Below are 24,361 nucleotides of genomic sequence, written 5' to 3'. Positions count from 1 at the left end.
TTAAGGGAACGTCACCATCCAATACACAATCCGTGATAAATTTTGTCACGTCGGTATTGCGTGGTAGACAGGCCCTTAACACCACACGCCAATCTTTATTAGTGGGCTCATGTGAACTACCCAAATTTCTCAAAAATCTTTGACATTTGGCTAGTTCCTTTTTAGGATCAGGGAAATCATTTATGATGGAATTTAGTTCTGCTCTTGTCCAAGGACAATGCATTACTACTTCCCTCGTGGGCACTACACCGTTCGCATCTGCATTTCCATTTGGAACGGTTATTGTCCGAATGGGATGCAGACCGGTAGCACTGCTACCTTTGACCTGGTTACCTGGCTGGGGGTTTAATCTGCTGCTGCTACGTATGGTATGAACAACTTCCTCTACGGGTGCAGAGGGTGTTAACACTTCCCTTGCTGTTACCGATGGAGATGGCGGCACCACTCGTGATTGTGGTGATGCAGCATCTATCATTTGCACAGCATGGGAAATGGCAGACATTACAATAGGCTCATCATCCACATCATAAACATTTTCTTTATGGTTGCTTAAGAGAGGGTACAAATTGCTTGTCACATTTTTATGGGTATTTTTGGTAACTGTACTTGCGCCTCCATCCACATAAGGTGGGGGAGGTGAGCGTGAACTGCTGACAATACTCTCCACAACGCTACCTTGCTGCACGTGCGCGCCATTTTGCGGCTCGCCTATATTGCAATTTAGCGTAGCGGATGTATTCCCTGGAAATGTGCTCGCGATGCTAGTTTGCGTCGCTTGCACATTTTTAAGTGACGCATCCCCTTCATGCTGCCACAATTTTAAACATTCATAATATTTAACCTTTTTCTCTCGGGAACGCATCAGACTGATGTGATCCCAGACATTATCGAATACATTTTTATCAAACTACCAATTCTGGGAAACAGTCTAACACTCTTCATCGTCATTTTAAACCATACATCACAATACCTTATTGCATAAGTACCGTACTTAGGCCCTCATTCAGAGCCGTTCGCTATTTGCGTTCGTTCGTTCAAAAACAAGGGGTGGCTATTCAAATGATCCGTTCGCACATTGCAGTCTGGCCCTCATTCAGAGCCACTCGCTAGCGGCAGTACGCTCGTTCCGAGCGATGTTCGCACATCTGCGCATGCATACGGTTTTTAGTACGCATGCGCGAACCAGTCAGTGCGGCCGAAAATCGTTTGTACGCAATATAGCGAGTGCCTGCTATTTTGAGTGACAGAATGAGGCGTATGTGGGTGGTAACAGGGGAAGGTGCTTGAAAACGGGGAGTGGAGATCAGAACGCAGGCGTGCTTAAAGGTCAAAACGGGCGTTTTATGGGTGTGCATAATTAATACAGCAGCGTCAATGACCACGTCATTTGGTTTTTTTTAACTCAGAACTGCTCGCAAAATAGTGGTTGAAAAAACCAACCACAAGAATAGCGAGCAGTTCATATCCTGTTCGATGTACTCGATTAATCTAATAAATAGCGGACATGACGTATGGTGCGAGCGGCCAGGGGGCGTTTTTAAGAAATAAAAGAGCGTATGTTTTGCTCGCTCGTTCAGACTTAGAGGTGTAAACAGACTGCAATGTGTGAACGGATCATTTGAATAGCCACCCCTTGTTTTTGAACGAACGAACGCAAATAGCGAACGGCTCTGAATGAGGGCCTCTGTTCACACCTCTAAGTCTGAACGAGCGAGCAAAACATACGCTCTTTTATTTCTTAAAAACGCCCCCTGGCCGCTCGCAACAAACGTCATGTCCGCTATTTATTAGATTAATCGAGTACATCGAACAGGATATGAACTGCTCGCTATTCTTGTGGTTGGTTTTTTCAACCGCTATTTTGCGAGCAGTTCTGATTTAAAAAAAACCAAATGACGTGGTCATTGACGCTGCTATATTAATTATGCACACCCATAAAACGCCCGTTTTGACCTTTAAGCACGCCTGCGTTCTGATCTCCACTCCCCGTTTTCAAGCACCTTCCCCTGTTACCACCCACATACGCCTCATTCTGTCACTCAAAATAGCAGGCACTCGCTATATTGCGTAAACGATTTTCGGCCGCACTGACTGGTTCGCGCATGCGTACTAAAAACCGTACGCATGCGCAGATGTGCGAACATCGCTCGGAACGAGCGTACTGCCGCTAGCGAGTGGCTCTGAATGAGGGCCTTAGTATGCATAATACGGCGGGCCGATCCAATCGGAGCTTTCATTAGCAGCACATCATTGTCTAACATCTCTACTGTTTGCACGGCTCCCATTTTGAGACAAAATCCTATGCTTTTCAATAAAGATTTAAACTGGTGAAAGACAATCAAGATACTTTCACTTACCTGTGGACGATTTAAGTCGGCGGCGCCCACACACCTGGATAAGATTTGAAAAAGGCAACTTCCACACCCGGATAAGATTTAGTAAGGCAACTTCCACACCTATGGAAGTTTGTATGTCGGCTACTTCCATGCACCTCTCTACAACAAAGACAACATGTACACCTTGCTACTGTGTATAGAACGGTAAAGCTACTTACCGAGCGGCTAGACTAACCCTTGCACCTAGCCCTTAAGGATCATACAATACCCTTAACTTTGTTCAACAAATACTCACTGTTACACACTTTTTTTTCCTGCGCAGAAAAATAAATGTCAACCCAGATATTGATAACAATTGAAAAATGTAAAGCTCAACGGCTTTGTTTAAACACGTGGCAGCACAACCGGAAGTACGTATACGCTATTGTGCGACCAGTCGCATACACAATAATGCGACTACCACACAACCGTATGATGACTTTTTAGCTGCGTACGCAAAAGTGCGTCTTTACTGTGCGCAAAACTGCGACTCAGCCGCGTACTCAATACTGCGGCACCCCTTTAAAAGCTAGGTTCTATCAACAAAGGAAAACAAACTTTTTCCTCTCTTGTCTCTGGATTCTAGTCATCTTCCTTGGATGACACGGAGACGGATAGCGATCTTTCAGCACGAAGCGGTTGCAGGTAAACCCTGCATGTGGCCACTCCACCCTTTGCTGAGATATCGATAGCCGTATGTACCGTGTGAGTAGGTAAGTGACTTCACTCGATGAGCCCCCATCTGATGATACTGGATCAGAACCTCTATATACCCCTGCTTATACCTTCTAATATCCTACCTATAAACCTCTAAGGATGACGCTAATTTGCGTACGCAGTCATACAGTAAATAAAGACTTAAGACCTGGAATCTGTGGTTCCAAAGCACAAGTATTATTCAGGTAAAAGTACAGTCAGTTACACGCTATTGATCCAGACACAATTCGGCGCAAAGGAATTATACAGACCCAAGTACAGTATACATACGCAGCGCTTCCGGACCAGATGTTAGGCATCAGCAAGAAACCCCTCATCTATCAGCATTCAGCACGAAGACTAAAGACCCAGTGTTGGAGCACACATATCTATACCCCCCAGGAATAGACAAAACAATAGAGACGTTTGTTGCTGATGCTATTGGTTCCCAAGGGGTATCCATCTGTTACAGAGCATTTAACAGGCTGATTCAAATAGACACAACCCAGCCTCCGACAACTGAGGGTCCCTAGATTCCCGCCACATGCAACATCCTAACAGTTATTTATATCATATACATTTTTTTGCTTGAAGTCTCTGCGGTCCATAACTCTAGAATGCATGATGCGATCTCCCCTCCGATATCACTGGAATACTGTGGAAAGAGTACGCATCAGTACAAAACCAAACACGGCTTACTTAGCATGTACCAAACAATCTTTATTTCATAGCATTTATACTAAATGAACCACTTAAATCTTATACCTTAAAGCTTATGGAACCTTGTATGTAAATATGTAATGTGTGAGTATACGGGGTTTGATATAAAGACGCAAGTTAACTGGGGACAGATGCGTGCGCATTTAGCTAATAAAACAGTGTTTTCATACAAGGTCTTATGCATTCGCTAATATGCGATTAGTTACCAGCGCAATTGTGAGTATTAATGTGTGTATGAAAAATGGTGCACTTAAATCTCACTTACTAAGTGAACACCTAGCAGTGTGGAATGCTGAGCCATATAGTTCCACACGCCCCCCCCCTCTCTCAGCAGTCCCCACCTTTCCCAGGCTCTAATGAAAAGTCCTTTGTTCTCCCAGACTCTGGTGTTAATGCAAATGTGTTACCCCAAGCTGTGAAGCTGGGGCCATCCTTTCTGGGTGTGGGACTAAAATCTGTTTAGGATTCAGACAAATCCAATTGTGTAGATCGATGCCTGGATTATATTACAATTGCCACAACTATACTTGTCTGCATACAGGGATTCCCAATTTGTATGTAAAAACACTCATTGTCTATTCTATTTACTTTTTCTCAGGAAGCTGTTCTTCCAGTTGCCCTTGGTAGATTATCAAAAACATTGTCATCTGTACTTAGCTTGTGAGTTGTAACTTAAAAATGGCGCTGGTCGCAAAATGGCGTCGTGCACGCTTCAATTTTAAACTGATCTTGTCTCAGCCAATTATCCAGCTTTGACAACAGATAGGAGGTCGGTCTCCTGCACTAAATGAACGCCGTTCAGTGCGGGCACAGCACCCAGCGACCTGAAGGACTGAACGCTAGACGTTCAGTTTTTCAGGTAGCCTAATGGATAGGCCCTTATAATTCGAGTTTGGTTGAGTTAGCAATCTCTGGAGAGTTTGGGCATTTTTTCCCACTCGCAAATATACTAATGACAAACTCGGGATAGAGAAATCTCCTTGGCTACTGGAAAATACTGGAGAGTTAGCAAACTCTCTTCAATTCACCATCAGCTAAACTCAAGTAATTTTTCACTAGTGAAAATAGGATTCGGGAATTTACCAAAATGAGAGTTATAAACTCTCATGAAAACGGACAACACTCCTGTAAAAGTTTGTGAAATCAATTCACCTGCCTGTGATCTGCGAGTTTGGCAGAAATGTACACAGATCAGAGTGATTCATGTATGTTTCTGCCTGTTAAAAATAAAAGGGTTAAATAAAATAAAAAATTACATATGGTCCCTCCCCCCCCAAAAACAATAACAAGCACTGGACTACTCAACCAGTCCTGGTTCCTAAAATTACGGGGGGGAAAAACGTGTAGGGGTCCACCGTAATTTAGGAACCAGCTCCTGGCTGCAGGGCTAGTCCTGGTTTTAAACATAGGGGGGAAAAACTGCTTAGTGGTCACCCCAATATTTAAAACCAGCACCGTACCCAAACTGACCGGGGTGTAATGCCACAGCCAGGAGACCCTATCCCCGGGTCTCAATGGCCAAAGCATTCGCACCCCAAGCCGATCAGTCCAAGCTGGGGATCTCAGGGGAGATGGGGAACTCCCACGAAGGGGTCCATCCTCTCCCCCGAAACCCCAGACTTGGGCTGAAGCCCAGGGCTCTTTCCCGCACCCCTGGGATGTGGGTATGGGGGTAATAATGTGGTAAATAGTTGAAAAGTATTGTATTTTACAGTGGTACTACAGGTGCGAGCATGCCTGCCCTTTTGCACTTGTGGTGCATCCGTACCTCCACTGTAAAATAAATAGTTTAGAAAAAGACAGTACACACACACCGTCTAAAGTAAAACTTTATTACACACCTACCTACCTCACTCACACATACTTACCTGCTGCCAGATGTTCACGTCCACTTGTCACCGTAGAACCCGTTTGGAGTACCTGAAAGACAGATCCTATACTCACCTTCATCCTCGCGCTGCTCTCCTTAGCATCCAGGGGTCTTGGCAAAAAAATAGACCGGCACCCGATCCATATACTTACTGTAACGGTGTATGTGTGTGACCACATACACCGCTACCCGGCTCCTGACTGATCAATGTGAACTGTCAGGAACCGGCAGCCAATCAGCAGCCACTGATTGACTCCGGCTCCTGACAGTTCCCATGTGGGCTGGTCAGTAGGTCAGGAGCTGGAGCCAATCAGCGGCCGATCTACAGTTAGCGCCCGCTGATTGGCTGGTGGCTCCAGACAGTTCACACTGATCAGTCAGGAGCCGGTTAACTTTGTGTGTGGTCACACACATACACCGCTAATGTAAGTATATAGATCGGGTTCCATTTTTTTATTTTGCCATGACCCCTGCATGCTACGGAGACCAGTGCGAGGATGGAGGCGAGTATAAAATTTTTTTTTCAGGTATTCCAAATGGATTCTACGGAGACAGATCAGCGGGCAACAGGTAAGTATGTGTGAGTGAGGGAGGTGTGTAATAAAGTTTAATTTAGACGGTGTGTTAGTACTGTGTTTTTTTAACTATTTCTTTTACAGTGGAGGTACGGGTGCCGGCCGCCTTGGGGTGCGAATGCTTTGGCAATAGAGAACCGGTAATAGAGTCTCCTTGTTGTGGTATTACACCCAGGTCGGTTTGGGTCTGGTGCTGGTTTTAAATATAGGGGGACCCCTACGCATTTTTTTCCCCCCTATATTTAAAACCAGGACAGGCACTGCAGCCAGGTGATGGTTCCTAAATTACGGGGGAACCCTACACGTTTTGTTCCCCATAATTTTAGGAAGCAGGACTGGCTGTGCAGTCCTGCTTCCTAAAATTATGCTTTTGGGGAAAAGCATCTCACTCTCAGCTAAATTCACTTCTTTGTAAATTTGAGAGTTTCAGGTTCCTCAAATCACACGAGTTTCGGCGATGCTAATCGAGTTGAAAACAAAACTCGATCAGACTCAAATCTTAGTAAATTTACCCCCTAGATTTTTTTCAATCAATATGGATATGCATCTATTGAATGAAAAGCCAATTAATGAAATAAGTGCATTTGATAACTCTAAAGACACATTAAACATAAAGGAAACCGTAAATACACAAAACCAAAGTGTGGTTGGGAAATCTATTATACTCACATGTATCCCACAGAATATATTACATAATACAATTAAGTCTGGGTAAAATTTGGCAGGATGTGTGCCACACTAGGATGACAATGAGACTTTAGCTTACCAAGTCAATAAACAAAGAAAAAACAAGTTACACTTCAAATATGAAATAAATAAAAGAAAACATGATATCATAGAATACATTTAAATGATGCCATGATTTAAAAATGACCTTTAAAATGTGTACCAAACTTGCCAACTTTAATATTCTTCTCTATGGGAGAAGCCCAGAGAGAAATAGAAGCTGCTGATGGGGGTAGACTCTTCTTGTCATCAGGATCTGCCACCTCAGGGCATAATGTCACGAATTGCATATATGTGAAGTAGGGAGAGGGGCCAAAATTATACAATTCTCATAGAATTATAGCATATTGGCCCCGTCTCTGTCCATGGACCCGCAATTTGCATAATTTTTCTCCCCATCCTGCCCACTCCATTAGGGGTGTGGAAGGACCACCCACTCTTCTGGGGGCCTCCATGAAAACTCTGGAGACCCCTGGAGATTTTGGGGAACCTCAAAGCGACTCCCTCCAAGTAAGTACTGTATGTTGTGAACTCCTACATTTTTAATCTATGACATATTATATATACAAACTAATCTTTGCTGTCTACGGTTCTTACCAGTGCCAGTACAACAGCTTAGGGATAATGAATGTGCATAAAGAACACTTATAGTCAAGTAAATAATTCTTATGCTGAATAATTATTATATTAGTTAAGATTTACTATTTATATGTAAAGTTAAATGAATAAAAAATATGACCACATGCCCGGCATGCTAGACACTGACTGCGGCGTGCTTTACACAATACTGACTTGCAACCCGCCAGGAAGCAGCGGCTTACAGAATCCATTGCTTCGTAAATTCTCCCCTAAGACTGTCCCAGGGACTGTGTCCTGAAACTAAGAATATCTACACTAAAAGAAGATTTTTTTGTATTAGGAATTTTCCCCATCAGGTAGGAGCTCATTGGTACTTGTCCCCTTCTCCCTCTAAATTGCAATATTAGCCCTGAAGAAGTGAGATTGATGTGTAATATTCAATAGCTGCCAACAGGGAAGAAGAACTTAAAAGACGTCACTATCGACAAATAAGGTGAGGTAAAATAAGAGGTTAATAGGATATGTTACCAGACTTGTATGCAGGATAAGGTTGCCTAATGGAGTGACATTCCATTTTCAGTGAGTGATGTGTGTAGAGAATGTTATAATTGTAAGGGGTGTGTGGGTGATGTAGTTAATATGCCGGTGGACGGGATGCCGGCCATCGATATACCGCTGCCGGAACCCTGCCGCCCGGCAAAATACCAACGCCGGTATCCCGAAGGGGATCAGGACACCGGCGTCGGTATACTGACCGCCGGAAAACCAAACTAAGGATCCAGGTAAGTATCATCGTTAGCGCGGGGATGGGGGAGTTAGATTTAGGGACCCCCGGTGGGGGAGGAATTAGGGTTAGGCACCCTTGGGGAGGGATAGGCTGCGGGGAGGGGGGGTTAGGGTTCGGCACCACCGGGGGAAGGTTAGGCACCCCCCCCGGGAGGGTCAGGTTCAGGGTTATGCACCCACCGGGGAGAGGTTAGAGTTAGGGGCACCCCCCAGGGAGGTTAGGAACCAATAAGGGAGGGTTAGGGGGGGGGAGATGGGAGGAATAGGGTACTTACCTGCCACTGTCAGGATGTTAACTCATCAGGCTTCCGGCGTCAGGATTTAAACTATTCAGCCGCAGGTATTTCTTACCCATTCCGTGAGTGGGGGTGTGTTAATGTTAAAATGTACTGGGAGCACTTTAATGAGGCATAAAATTAACTGGAGGGCATTGTAATGGTACATAATATGAACTGGAGCACTGTAATGTGGCACAATATAAACTGGAGGCACTATCGTGTGGAATAATCTTAACTAAGGGCAATGTAATGTCGTATAATCTTAAGAGTGCTCTGTAAAGTGGCACCATATGAACTGGAAGGCACTATAGCATGGCATAAGGCACTATATTGTGTCATAATATGAACTGGAGACACTAAGATGGCATAATATGAACTGTGGACACTATAATTTTGCACAGTATGAACTGAGGCACTACAATGTTACATAATATGAAAGGCAGTACAATGTGGCATAAAAATAACTGGGGGCACTTCAGTGTTGATAATATGTACTGGGGACAAGGTGTGACATAATGTATACTGGCAGGACTACAATGTAGTATTTGTGAACTAGAGGCACTACAATGTGGCACAATATGAACTGGTGCACCGTGTGATTAATTTGAACTACAGATGTGTTCTCACACTCTTGCTGCAGTTCCGCCAAACAGCCCCTCTCGGCATGCCAGGTTCCGTACAAGAGGGTTTGCGGATAGCTTATCTTTTGTGTGCTTTTCTCCCTAAAAATTGCATCTCAGTCGCAATGTGATGCAACTAAGATGCACCAGAAGACTGTACTGATACATTTGATGCAACACTTGTAAATCTGTGTGAGACTGATTCTGAATACAAAGTGCTACGATGTCGCTGCTTTTTGCACATCAAGTTCCGTTGTGCTTCATATACAGACTCAGGGCCTGATTCAGAGCCAGATGCTCTGACAGAGCGCTCGCTCTGAATCAGGGCCGGCCCACTGGTTTTTCAGAACGGCCTCCTGGCCGCTCGCATAGCTGTGGGTGACCACCCACAGCTATAGCGAGCGGCCACGATGATGGTCGCGATGGTCAAGACCATCGCGACCATCGGGCTTGCGACGAGACCCTTGTGGTAGGGTCTCGTTGCCGCAAACCCAAGAGTTCTTTCGGCTCTAACAGAGCCGAAAGCACTCCCACTGAAATCACTTGTGATCTCAGTGGGGCCGGCCCAAGAGGGTAGGCCTTCCCATTGGAACGCCTCACTCTGTGCAGCCACGCCCCCGGCCCGCCCACCAAAGGGGGCGTACTGTCACTCAACATCGACAACACGCCCCCTTTGGTATGAGACCCGGAGCGACGGTATGCCCGTCGCTATCCGGGTCTCGCGCATGCGCACGACAGGCGGCTCCGACGTGCGCATGCGCACTGGACCACCATCGACCCGCTGGCGAGCGCATAGCGCTCGCGAGCGGGTCTGAATCAGGCCCTCAGTCACACACAGATATACAAGAGTCACATATCAAATGAATCAGTGCAGTCTCCTGATACGTCTTAGTCGCGTTTTCAGCGAAAAACACAAACAAAAAAGGTTTGACACAAGCAGGCGTTTTGTGGCTTGATGTATGAAAGCACATCTTTAAAGCACTACTATGGGGCATAACATTAGTTACAGTACTACTAACGTTCATAAAAAGAACAGGGCACAAAATTAACTACGCATTACTACGGGGCATAAAATGAATAACCTCAGTGGAAAGAGGTGTCCCTCTAGAAGCATTGGGATGAGGGACCTTTTAAAATGTTACTATGGGGGCCGGCATAGCTTTGCTACAACAAGAGATATGGTAAGAACTTACCTTTGTTATCTCTGTTTCTACGAAGTCCATAGGGTCCACAGGGTTGACCTTGGGGGTATAGGTTGGGAACCAAATCCGGGCACCACGCAGTTAAAGCTTTTAGCTCCCAGGATGCACTTGGGTCCACTCTCCCTATAACCCCGCCCCCCAGCCAGAGGCACCTCAGTTTGTAAGTAGCCAAAGGCCGGAGGAGGAGAGAAAAAGAGAGAGAAAACTGGAACACTCTAGAACCATACTCACAGAAAAGGAGACGGGAAACCGGTGACCAGTAACACAGCCCATATGAAGCCAGGTGCGTCAGGGCGGGCGCCCTGTGGACCCTATGGACTTCGTAGAAACAGAGATAACAAAGGTAAGTTCTTACCATATCTCTTGTTTTCTACTTCAGGGTCCATAGGGGGTCCACAGGGTTGACCTTGGGGATGTCCCAAAGCAGTTCAACCAAGGGTGGGGACGCTCCTGTGCTGAGAGGAGAATCCGTCGCCAAAAAGGAAGCATCCAGAGAGGCAAAGGAAACCAATGCCTAGAACCTTAAAAAGGTATGGACAGAAGACCACGTGGACACCTAGTAAGGCAAAACAGCCGAGGCGCCACAACGAGCCGCCCACGAGGGTTACATGGCCCGAGAAAAAACAAGCATCAACGACAGAAATGCCCACCCATGGGTAGGCCCCTGAGGAAGACATACGAGGCCATCCAGCCAACATTTCATTATAGGCCGGCCATTGTTTCCTGTGAAAACCAGAAACCGCAGACCACCAATAAGGAGTCCGATTACCATAAGGAACTTGAACGGATCACATAAGGCCAAAGAGGCCGGACCACAGTCAATGAGGCCACACCAGCCGAGAGGACTGGGGACTGAATGGCCGTACCATAAGTTCCAGAATAATATGGAACCTAAAAAACCACTGTAAGAAGAAACACAGGGCGAGAGCAACTCACACCCTGACATGATGCCCTCCAGAAGAGGTAGCCACATGAGAACTCTCCCAATTCAGACACTCTCCTGGTTGATTTAAACACCCTGAGAGAGAGAGAGCTTAAACAATAGACTATGTAATGGCTATCACAACCAGCGGTTCCATTGACTGTCCCCGGAGGGAACAAAGAACCACTACTAACTCCCCAGGAGTCCCTAGGGAGGACAAGAGGAGGCATAATCCAGATAACACTCCAAAGGATGAACTGGATACCAGAGCGGAGCAATTCCATATCTTAACCATACCGACAGTGTAGAGATCCGCACTGTCAGGAAGGCCAGGCCAAGGGTGAAACCCAAGCCAGCCGGAAGGAATGCCAGAATATCTGGAAATCCTGGACACCGGAGGATCGTATCGACAGGTACGATACCATAAGAATTATGTATGCCACAGTCCGTGGCAGATCCCAGCAAAGTCTGGCCTATCTGCTCTAAACATCTCAATGAAGACAGAGCCAGGGAAGCCCTAGGACCACAGTAGGGGCGCAGTCAAAGACAAACGATCCAGGTCCAGGGAAAAACAAGGACCCTGAGACAACAGGTCCAGATAGTGAAGCAGTAGGAACGGAGCAACGATGAGGAGACTCCGAAAATCTTAGTACCAGTGATGTCTGGGACGAACTGGAGCCCCCAGAAGGAAAGCCCCTCCGTCTCGAATTAAACTTCGGAAGACCTCGAGGAAGAAGGGAGACCGGAGGACACAGGTACACAAAGTGGAAGGACCACTTCACTGACAAAGAATCACTGAAGGTAGCTTCAGTACTCCTAGAGCTGGACTGTAACACCGGTAATGTGTGATCGAGTCAGAAGGCCATGAGGATCAATCCCCTCAGGGAGGCCCCCTCTGCTCACCAGGAGTTGAAACCTCTCTTGGAGAAGAGACTAGTCCCCGGGATGCACGGTTTACCGTGACATATGGGTTAGGCAAGAGTGAAGGTCCAAGACAGCCTAAAGTATCAACAAGTTAAGTGGCAGGGCAGAAACGACAGACGTCCAACTGCCCCGAAACGAATGCGGACCAGACACTGTCTGTAGCAAAGAACACCCTGGACGAGATGGCCAAAGCCACCCGGACAGAGACCAACTCGCCTCCGGAGAAAGTATCATCGTTCGAACAGCGATCCGGTGGAAAAAACTCGATCCATCTGGAGGGGAGTCAATTATGGCAAGGCCTGGAATGGAACTGAGCACATTCCACCCTACCAAAAGGTAGACACTCTGGTAGACCGCGTATCACAAAGAGTAATGACATATGTCGACTGCGTAGATATCCGCACACTCCAAGTTGAAGAGTGGAGATCTTACGCCAGAAAAATTCTCAGATTCTGAGAATCCAGCAGTGCTCCCAGATGAAGAAAACCCTGTGAGGGATGCAGGGAGGACTTTTTCTCCGTTGACTAATTATCTGTGCCGAGAAGAAGCCACGGTTATCCTGACCTGGCGGTAAAGTACCTTGGTGATCCTGCTAAAAGCAGGAGACCGTCCAGAGAAAGGAGCATTCGGATACACTGAACAGGTGCTGTCAGAAAATCCATAAGGCTGGTAAACCCCGGTGGAGTTGAGGACAGTCCCAAAAGGCAGAGCCCGAAACTTACAAGTGTTGCTGTGGCACAGCAAACCTGAACCCATGCTGATGAGAGGGCTCTGTATGTACCCGTAGGTACGTATCCTGAATACTCAGATATACCATAAAATCCCCAGGTTCCAAACGTCGGATGCTGGAGCATGGACGATTCCACCTGAGACCAAGCACCGTTGGAATCTGATTCAGGGATTTGAGACAGAGTATAGGCAAATGAGGACCAGTCGGTCACTGCCCCAGAAAGAAAGTAGAACAACCAGTCCCTCACTGAGATAGTGAGATTGGCCGAAATAGCTCTGCTTACCACAAAGACTGTATAGCTTTCTGGGATTGTAAGGCCCTGATCAGGTCTGAAGAAGGGCCCGTGTAACAATGCCTGTGAGGAGGCCGCCTGAGCAATGAGAGGCCGTTGAGAATCAGTACCTCACTCTGGAATTCCCCAGATGTAGACCTGTCCCGTCAGGCTGAGGGTATATCCTCAGGTGTAGAAACAGGGTCGTCCGGAAGTCCAGGGCTGCTCGGTACTGGATATGGTGGCCCCCATGGAGGCCGACAGCCTAGGAAAAAACAGGCCTTTAGGCTGACCCTGAGGACAAAAAGACTTAACAGAGTTAGCCCGAATGTAGTGGGAGTAGCTAAAGACGGTATCTCCCCATTAGTGATACTGCCAATGATGCAACGATCTTGTCAAGGTCAGGACCAAACAAGATCTTCCCCATGGAAGGAGTCTGCACCTCTGCTTTAAAATATGGCAACGTGCAGCACGCAACAGTATGTGACAAACCTCACAGATATTAACAAGTATATATATGTGAGGTCTCAGAACCACCCCAGGTACACCTGTATTAGGGCAGATAAAGAAAAGGTATAGATATACACTGACAGGTGAGAGAAAAAGCAGACAGTCAGCACTAGCATAAGTCACATACAATGCAGAAAAATATATATACATACATTTGCATGACATATAATATACTGCACAATGTCGCTACATTCAACTGCCCAGATTCAGTGTCTGGGAAGGCTATAGCGCTGTGTACACTCACCCAAAATGGCCAGGTACGCAGGGGGACTGGGCTCACTGTCATCCTAGGAGTTCTGCAGCACCACAGAGAAAATGGCCACTGGAGACCTCAGAAGAAGCGTGGCCCGCGGAGGAAGCAGCTCAGCGACGCCAGACTGCGTGTTGAAAGGCGCGCTGAGCTGAGGGGAGGAGCCGCTAGACAGGGAAGGCTTCCTCCCCTGGCTAGCAATTAACCACCCGGGATGCCGGCTCCCGCTGCCGCTATAATCCCTGGTGGGCTGTGGACACGCGGGGTATGCCTCCATGGAGGGGGAGCCCGCCGCCACCGCTAGCGCCTCCGGTCTGTCCCCAGAGACAGGAGGCATAAGGCTGCATGTACACGCGGGTCACCGCAAGCGGTGACCACGCGACTTACCTGTCCCCGTCGATCCGGCAGCAGCCCAGGGATTCCTCCAGAGCCCGGCTAGTACAGACTCTGGGGTCCCGCTGCGATCCCCAGATCTGTACTGGCGTCGCAGCGCCGGCGGGGTGTAGGAGCGGCAGCTTAGACGTCCATTGGACAGTCTGATGCTGCCGCTCTGAAGAGTAGTAAAAAATAATAAAATAAAACTCTTTTAAAATAAATTTTAAGCTTAGGGGCTGCTAAGCAGCCCCCCTGCAGTAACGGTGACCCGACTCCGGCCGGGCACCAACTTAAACTGAGGTGCCTCTGGCTGGGGGGCGGGGTTATAGGGAGAGTGGACCCAAGTGCATCCTGGGAGCTAAAAGCTTTAACTGCGTGGTGCCCGGATTTGGTTCCCAACCTATACCCCCAAGGTCAACCCTGTGGACCCCCTATGGACCCTGAAGTAGAAACACCTGCTTATGCACACAGTTTATGGGGGGGGTTCTGAACAGGCTTGCAAAACATACTGTACACATAACATCACCACTTTATTCATTTGTCGTCGAGGTGCAGTGGCTGCAAATTATACAATAGGAAAAACAGCTGTGAGTGCAGTCACAGTGCGAACATTTACAAGTCTTGCCTAAGCCTCTGATGCATGACAAAGAGGTGATACCCCAGTCATACTTGCCTACTCTTATGAATTCCTGGAGACTTCCTAATTTTGGTAAGCTTGCCGGATGCCCAGTAAACATGCTCCGGGGGCCCAGTCACAAAGCTTGTAACAAGCATCAGGGAAACAATATTACCACTACTAATTAGCTGGCTTTGCTACATTCCTGCACGTGGCTTGGGTTATTACAGAACACAGTAGCTTTGGTGACAGCTCAGGTACTGAAGCTGGTCAAACGTGCCCTGCTGCCCCATATCAAACAATTTAGATTTAAATGTAAGTAAGAAACATACATGAAACCACTATTTTGTGGTCAGCTTCACACACACATTCAGGCAAGAAAATTGTGGCCTACAATACATGGAAACCTGACCATGAATTAGTGACAAAATAAATATAAAAACATAAAGGTTTTTTAATAAATAAGGATTTTAATTTATATTCAACATAAAATCTTTTCTATGAATCACCTGGTTAGTTGATGGTTGCTCAGCATTTTTCACTTTGAATGAACCATGAGCACTACACCATTCATTATTCCTTGTATCCTTTCTCAGAGTGTTAACAACACACTGGCTTTGGCTTTTCCTTAAATCTTTCTGCATATCAGCTTGAACAAAGTCATCCTGGGAACATGATGCAATGTCAGGGGGCAAATACCGAGGAGGGGGTCCTATAGCACACCATCCAGCATAAGATTTACCCTTGAAATGTGGGGTCATGTTATCAACCTCATCTCTAAGCCTGTGAGGAGGACATTCATTTGATAGTACATCATGTTCTCTCACACGATCACATTCAGACTGATTTGTTTCTTCTGTACAATCAGGAATTATCTTGTTCTCTTCCAGAAACGTCTTAACAAATATAAGATTGTCAAGAGTAGATTTGTTATGCATATGAATTGAAGTCAATCTATTCTCTAGTGTTTGTAATTCAGCCTGCAAGTCGTCAGTTAGTTCTGTACTCTCACAATCAGAGTCTTCCTCCTGTGAATTAGAATCTCTGCTCGTCTCAGAATCACTAATTTGTGATAATGTGGCTGAAGGGCTGCCAACACTGGCTTGTTCTGTCATCGCATACTGGCTATCAGATTGTGACTTAGTTGAAGAAAGAGTTCCTCCTCTATTTAAACAAGAAAGTCCTAACACTTTCTCAAATGTACCTGTACAAAAGAGCAGAAATAAAAAATCAGATCAACAATTAAAATTTTTTTTTTTTTAAACAAACTTAAGGGTCCCATATATCTGCGCCACAATTACCTGATACCGATACGATCATCAAAACCGTTGATCTGCGGGCATCAATGATCGGTGATCCTTCAGGGAATCTGAGAAATTCTGCATGTTAAAAATCCCCAAAATGCCGATCCCGATCATTTTCTGGTCAGGATCGGCAAATCACTGAAATCCAACATGTTGGATTTCCCTTATGCCCCAACCCCGGCACCTGGGGATCAGGTAATTGCTGCAATCCGTCTAGTGTTTCCTTTATAGGTTTCCCAATAGCTTTTTATTTTATGGTTAGCTAAAAAAAAAGATAACAAAAGGGCCTGATTCAGCCGTCATGTCTGAGGGTTGGTTTTGGGTTGGAACAGGTGTGGGAGACTGAAGAGGAGATTTGAGAGGCGTGGATGAACTTAGGTGGTTTGATCCAGGACTTCCTCATGTATAGATTTGAGGAGATAGAGATACGGCAGTTGATGATGGCCCCGAAGGCGAGAACAGGAATAGAAAGTCTTTATTGAACAGCAGGTTGGAATGGAACTGAATATATAATACTGAATGAATGAATGAATGAATGAGTAGAATGGGGTTGGGACAGATGATGCTGGATCGAGAGCTGGATCGGTTTGAGACCGATGTGGAGAACTTGATGGCATTGAATCCGATGTTGAAGAGTTGATGAACTGGATCGGTTTGAGACCGATGGAGAACTGAAAAACTTAATTGATAGTAGTCCGATATTAATGAATTTATGAACTTGATCGGTTGGGACCGATATTGATGAATTTAGGAACTTAATTGATAAGAGTCCGATGTTGGAAGCATCGGATGAGACTGATGGTTGGAGGTATCGGCTGGAACCCATGGTTGCTATAAGAACAAGTCTCAGTAGTAAAACCAGATTGGTGTACAAGATGGTATAGGAGACTTGTTTACCAGATATAGGAATTGGATATAACAAACTGGGGGCCTGATTCAGCAAGGGCCGCAGTTGCTAATACGCACGAAATTGGGCGATTGTTGCTTTCTGCGCATGCGCGAACCCCAGGTGTGCAAGGTTGCGTGAGGTTGCGATGGTACTCAATTGTACCGATGGTTTTGCAGTCTTGCTAAACATTACGGATGTGTGTAAGGTAAAGTGGGCATCCTTGTGTAGTGCTGCGGCGGCATAGCGTTCACAATGGATTAGCATACTATCACAGTTGAACTGCATGCGTAATCGCTATTGCATTCGCAGTTGCGTAATGAATCTGTCCCTGGGACCGTTCAGATATAGAGTACCTGGGAGCTCAGTACTGACCTGTAACTTCAGCAATAAGCAACGTTGTACTGGCAACAGAGGGCCTGATTCAGACCCGGTCGCAAGCGCTTAGCGCTCGCCACCGGGTCGATGGTGGCCCAGAGCGCACGCGCACAACGGCGCCGTCGTGCGCATGCACGAGACTCCGATAGCAACGGGCAATCCGTCGCTCCGGGTCTCGTACCAAAGGGGGAGTGCTGTCGATGTTGAGTGACAGCACGCCCCCTTTGGTGGGCGGGCCGGGTGGGTGGGTGGGTGGCTGCCAAACGGAGGCGTTCCCATGTGAACGCCTCCGTTTGGGGGCGGCCCCACTGACATCACGAGTGATGTCAGTGGGAGAGATTTCGACTCTGTTAGAGCCGAAATCTCTCTGGGGCATGCGGCGACGAGACCCTACCACAAGGGTCTCGTCGCAAGCCAAATGGTCTTGACCATCGCGACCATCTTCTTGGCCGCTCGCTATAGCTGTGGGTGGTCACCCACAGCTATGCGAGCGGCCAGGAGGCCGTTCTAAAAAAAAATAGCCCGGCCCTGATTCAGAACGAGCACTCTGTCAGAGCGTCCGGCTCTGAATCAGGGCCAGAGGCCAGTCAGAAAATGGAATTTATAGGGGAGGATTGGATGCTGCGATCAGCTGGTCTGGGAACAGCACTCTGGGTGGTGGAAGAGAGTCAGGTGACAACATTACAGCGCCCATACTGTAGTTCTGGAGGGAACTCTGGCGTGCAGTTTATATACCATCATGCTAGGGAGACACGATGTGAGCAAGTGACTGCGAAGAGCCTTCTCCATGCTCTGTGACAGGACACTGAGCAAACAGGGCAGGAGTAGACCTCAGCCCCAGCCGGGAGTGATGTGCAGCGTGAGCGGACCTCTCTGCTATCCGAGAGTGATGCAGAGCGCGAGCAGACCTCAGAGCTAGTCTGGACAAGCACCGGAGAGGTAAAAAGGTGGTTTTAAGTGACCAGACTTTGACAGCAGCATTGCACGTATGTCCTGTGTGATCGCACGCAGACCCTTCTATGCCTCTGTCTGATTGATAGGCAGGGGCATTTAAGGGGCATTGCGGGGGCGACAGGTTTCCCGGAAACATGGGCTTGTCGGTCCTGTTCAGGGGTGCCTAGAGAGGGGGGGAGCGGGTACTATTTACCAAGGCTTCCTGAGGGGCCCGACGCTGCCCCCCCTCCCTTCCTTACAGCAGCCCAGCAGGGCTGTAGTGGGAGACTGCTCTCTGCTGCTGAGCAGCAGCCACAGCAGTCTCTTATGCCTGTGGGGGGGTAGCGATCACATGGCTTTGCGCCGGGCTAAGGGGCTCACAGCGCCCCCTCCCCAGTGCGTAGCGCCGCGCAAAAGTATTATTTTTATTTAAGCTCAAGGGGGCTCCCGCGATTCAGCCACGCGCCCTTCTGCACCTGGGCCCGGCAGGGCTCTCCACGTCCCTGGTCCTGTTTTCCAGGGGTGGCAAGGCCAGGGATTGTGTCAACGGAAGCAGCTTCCTGGCCTCGCAAGCCAGGCAGCCTGAGTAAGCCTAAGCCTGGCGCCGTCCACCATCGCTACTGATGGTCGCGATGGTGATCCCAGCCTGCGACCTCAGTGCTGGGATCGCAAATGCAGTAGGGGGTGTCATACAACACCTGCTGCATTTGCATTGTAGCAAGAACGGAATTGCAAAGCTGCCTGCGAACAGCTTTGTAATTCCGGCTGAAGCTGAATCACCCCCATAGTGCACTAAAAAGGCAATCAACATTTACTTTGATTGGTCTAGTACTGTTTCACTGGTCAAATAAATAGAACTGCATGTTAATTAAAAAAAAAAGTAAAAATGACTGAAATATTCTCTAGTGTCTAATCTTTGGACAAGTCACTTAATTTATCTAGGTCTCAATAATAAAACAAAATATTTTAATAAAATTGTTTGTACTTAAAAATAATTAACATATAATAATCAACATATACATACCGACTGGAAATGACTGTTCCGTACGCTGCAAGCTGCCATCTCTACCTGTCTCTATCGTCACATTTTCAGAAGCATTTTTTGTACACGCAATGTGCTGTAAGTAAAATCAATAATGATATTTTTACTTGATACACGATTTAAAACAAAACATTGCATCAAGTCCATCTGTTCATATGCAGTGCATCCGGAAAGTATTCACAACGCTTCACTTTTTCCACATTTTGTTATGTTACAGCCTTATTCCAAAATGGAATAAATTCATTTTTGTCCTCAAACTTCTACACACAATACCCCATAATGACAACGTGCAAAAAGGTTTTTTGAGATTTTTGCAAATTGAATTAGAAAAAAATCACATGTACTTAAGTATTCACGGCCTTTGCCATGAAGCTCAAAATTGAGCTCAGGTTCCACTGATCATCCTTGAGATGTTACTACAGCTTAATTGGAGTCCACCTGTGAAAAATTCAGTTGATTAGACATGATTTTAAAAGGCATACAACTGTCTATATAAGGTCCCACTCATGAAGTCCAAGGAATTGTCTGTAGACCTCAGAGACAGGATTGTCTCGAGGCAAAAATCTGGGGAAGGGTACAGAAAAATATCTGCTGCTTTGAAGGTCCCAATGAGCACAGTGGCCTCCATTAACCGTAAATGGAAGAAGTTCGGAAAAAACAGAACTCTTCCTAGAGTTGGCAGGCCATCTAAACTGAGCAATCGGGGGAGAAGGGCCCTATTCAGGGAGGTGACCAAGAACCCGATAGTCACTCTGTCAGAGCTACAGCATCCTCTGTGGAGAGAGGAGAACCTTCCAGAAGGACAACCATCTCTGCAGCAATCCACAAATCAGGCCTGTATGGTAGTGTGGCCAGACGAAAGCCACTCCTTAGTAAAAAGCACATGGCAGCCCACCTGGAGTTTACCAAAATGCACCTGAAGGACTCTCAGACAATGAGAGACAAAGACTGAACTCTTTGGCATGAATGCCAGACGTTATGTTTGGAGGAAACCAGGCACCGCTCATCACCAGGCATATACCATCCCTACAGTGAAGCATGGTGGTGGCAGCATCATGCTGTGGGGATGTTTTTCAGTGGCAGGAACTGGAAGATTAGATGAATGCAGCAATGTACAGAGATATCCTGGATGAAAACCTGCTGCAGAGCACTCTTGACCTCAGACTGGAGTGACAGTTCATCTTTCAGCAGGACAACGACCCTAAGCACACAGCCAAGATATCAAAGGAGTGGCTTCAGGACAACTATGTGAATGTCCTTGAGTGGCCCAGCCAGAGCCCGGACTTGAGGTGCTCCAAAGAGGAATGGGCGAAACTGTCCAAAGATAGGTGTACCAAGCTTGTGGCATCATATTCAAAAACACTTGAGGCAGTAATTGCTGCCAAAGGTGCATCAACAAAGTATTGAGCAAAGGCTGTGAATACTTATGTACATGTGATTTCTTCGTTTTTTTTTTAATTAAATTTGCAAAAATCGCAAAAAAAACCTTTTTACATGTTGTCATTATGAGGTATTGTGTGTAGAATTTTGAGGACAAAAATTTATTTACCGTATATACTCGAGTATAAGCCGAGTTTTTCAGCACAAAAAATGTGCTGAAAAAGTACCCCCTCGGCTTATACTCGAGTCAAGTGTAGCGCTGACCGGACGGAGTTCGGTCAGCGCTACACACTGCCAAACACACAGCCGCCGGAGCCGGCAGCTGCGTGTTTGGTGTAATCAACAGCCGCTGAGAGTCTGTCAGACTCTCAGCGGCTGCAGCTGCTCCCACTGCGGGAGCCATCTTCCGGCTCCCGCAGTGGGTGATGGGAGACACGTCGTCATGACGACGTCTCTCCTATGCAAAGCGGCCGGAGGAGCGGACAGCGGCGGGACCAGGAGTGGGAGTTTAAGGTAAGTGTTTATTTTTTTTTTATTCTTTTCACGTCTCTCTCTACTAGGGGGGGGGGGGGACTACAGGGGGCACTACCAGGGGGCGATGACTACAGGGGGCACTACCGGGGGGCACTACCAGGGGGCGATTACTACAGGGGGCACTACCAGGGGACATTATCTGGGGGCGATTACTACAGGGGGCACTAAAAGGGAGGATTACCACTGGGGGAACTACAAGGGGGGGATTACTACAGGGGGCACTACCAGGGGGGGATTACTACAGGGGGCACTAAAAGGGGGGATTACCACTGGGGGAACTACCAGGGGAGGATTACTACAGGGGGCACTACCAGTGGGGGATTACTACAGGGGGCACTACCAGGAGGGATTACTACTGGGGGCACAACCAGGGGGAATTACTACTGGGGGCACTACCAGCTGCTGCCATTTCCCACACTAGGCTTATACTCGAGTCAGTAAGTTTTCCCAGTTTTTTTGGGTAAAAGTAGGTACCTCGGCTTATATTCAGGTCGATTTATACTCGAGTATATACGGTATTCCATTTTGGAATAAGGCTGTAACATAAAATGTGGAAAACGTGAAGCGTTGTGAATACTTTCTGGATGCACTGTATCCTATTTAAAACTAGTATCAAATGACATTGCTCTAAAACTAGAGTACATAAAAGTAATCAATAACATGCACCAAAAGCTAATCACTATAAAAACAGTAGCTAGCTCTTGTTGCACTGATAACATTGATATTTGGGACCAAAAGTAACATTTGAATGCAAAATGCTTTTCTCTATCTTCTTGCGACCACCACACTATAATAGGATAAAATCAGGACATAGCCTAGAAAACTGAAATAAGCAGTCTTTAACTAACAGAATGGATAGAGTAGCAAGATTTTGTTTTTGCAACTTGTACAATTAGAGGCAGCATTGGTATGGCTTAAAGTGACACACAAAAAGCGACCATAGTAGTGTATGGGGAAGCAAATAAATCAATGTTGGATGCAAAAGGAAATCAAACCTAAAAGAAGAAACTAGCATTATTATAATTCATACATCACAATGGATTGATCCTTAGAACTGAACAAAGAGCCTGATTCAGGTTGGATCGCAAGGCTGCGGAAGCACGCAACAGGTCGATGTTTGCGTTCTGTGCATGCGTATGCATCTCAGTGTGTGTGCGCAAGCCAGCCACTGCAATCGGTATGCAAACGCAGTGGCACAAAGAGATTATTGACAGGAAGTGCCGTTTCAGAGTGGAGAGGGTGGGTCAAAGGAATGCAGACATGCCTGTCCATTTGAACGCTGTTACAGGGGTGTGCATAATTAAGCCCCAGCGACGCCATACCCAGCCATGACGCTTCAGGAAGCTTTGCAGGTTGTGAGGCATGTCAAGCTCAAACACAACTTTGCGTATGGGCCGATTTAATCGATGTTACCGATGTTTACGCTGACATGCGGATGTATGTGATGGGAAGTGGGTGTCATGGTACAGTGCTGCGATCGTATTAATTTGCATATTTTCGCTTTGTTTGGGTGCATGCGATTGCAGACTTGCGATCCAACCTGAATCAGGCCAATGATCAATGGAAATATCTATTAGAAACATAGGACCTGATTCAGAGATGTACGTTCATCCAAGGATGAATGCACATCTCCGTTGTTTAGGGGTCTGCCCATCTGCAGAACAGGTCCTGCAATCTCGCTCGCAGACCCCCCAAGCCGCAGCATGTCAATCATTTGAGGAGCGGAGCAGGGACGTGCCTGGAAGCCGTTCCCAGAAACGGAGGCGTGCCACCTCCGATTTCCGGGAGGGACGAGGCCAGAGTCTGCGTTGGCAAATGCAGAATTCATGGCTTCTTGCGTGACAAGGCACTGACCCTCAGCTCCCGCCCCAACCCCAGAGATTGGCATCCGTCGTTAGAAGGATCCAGTCAGGAATACAAAAGGGGCGCCCCCTGAAGAGGTGGGCCGACTGCAGCCACCAAGTCAGAGACAGACGCACCTCCGGAGAGAGCACCATCGTTTGTGACTTTATCCCATGTGGTAATCCGTCTCACCTGGGAGAGGATCAATTTCTGAAGAGGCCGAGAATGAAACTGGGCATACTGTATTCCACCATGTCGAATGTCGACACCATGGATCCCAGTAACTGCATTGCTGAGTGTATGGACACACGGCAACTGTGGAGGCATCTGCGCACTCGCGCCAGCAAAGTGGAGATCTTGTCTGTGGTCAGAAAAATCCTCTGCTGTTGGGAATCCAACAGAGCCCCTTTGAAACGGGATCATGGAGGACTTCTTCCAATTGATCAACCACCCGTGTATCTGCAGCACAGATATTGTCAGCTGTAGGTGGTGGTGAAGTACCTCTGGAGAACCTGCTAACAGTAAGAGGTTGTCCAGGTATGGTAACAGACGGACCCCCAGCAGCGGCAGATGGGCTGCCATTACCGCCATAATTTTTGTAAACACCCAAGGTGCAGTAGAGTGGCCAAACGGCAGAGCCCAAAAATGGAAATGTTGTTGTGACACAGCAAACCTGAGAAAACGCTAGTGAGCTGGAGCAATCGGAATATGCAGGTATGCATCCTGAATATCCAGTGACACCATAAAATCCCCATGTTCCATAGCCAGTATGATCGAGCGTAAGGTTTCCATCCTGAACCGAGGTACCTTGAGGAACTTGTTCAGGGACTTGAGATTGAGGATAGGTCAGTGGGATCCGTTCGGTTTTTGAATCAGAAAAAGACTGGAATAATAACCCATTCCCCTCTGGGATAACGGGACCGTTACAATGACCCCTGCCTGAAGCAAGGACTGTACTACCTACTGAATAGCCAAAGCCTTTTCCTTGTTGGACCGGAGAGCAGCAAGCCGCAATGGCCGCAGTGTAAATCCTAGCA

General features: G+C 47.0%; 1 protein-coding gene across 3 annotated transcripts in view; it reads right to left on the bottom strand.

The window, feature by feature from the left end:
* TEX14 (testis expressed 14, intercellular bridge forming factor) overlaps positions 1-24,361 on the bottom strand; it is a 377,640-nt gene that overhangs the window by 200,174 nt on the left and 153,105 nt on the right. For all 3 annotated transcript variants that reach the window (XM_088449540.1, XM_088449541.1, XM_088449542.1), the window contains 2 exons: positions 19,551-19,644; positions 15,535-16,229 (listed from right to left, as the gene is read on the bottom strand). In XM_088449540.1, the coding sequence (XP_088305666.1) occupies positions 15,535-16,229; positions 19,551-19,644 (789 nt within the window). The remainder of the gene's footprint in view (positions 1-15,534; positions 16,230-19,550; positions 19,645-24,361) is intronic.

Source organism: Taudactylus pleione, unplaced genomic scaffold (assembly GCF_031769625.1).
Source record: "Taudactylus pleione unplaced genomic scaffold, aTauple2 ptg000487l, whole genome shotgun sequence".
NCBI classification, from domain to species: Eukaryota; Metazoa; Chordata; class Amphibia; order Anura; family Myobatrachidae; genus Taudactylus; species Taudactylus pleione.
This window is presented reverse-complemented; position numbering and strand designations above follow the sequence as displayed.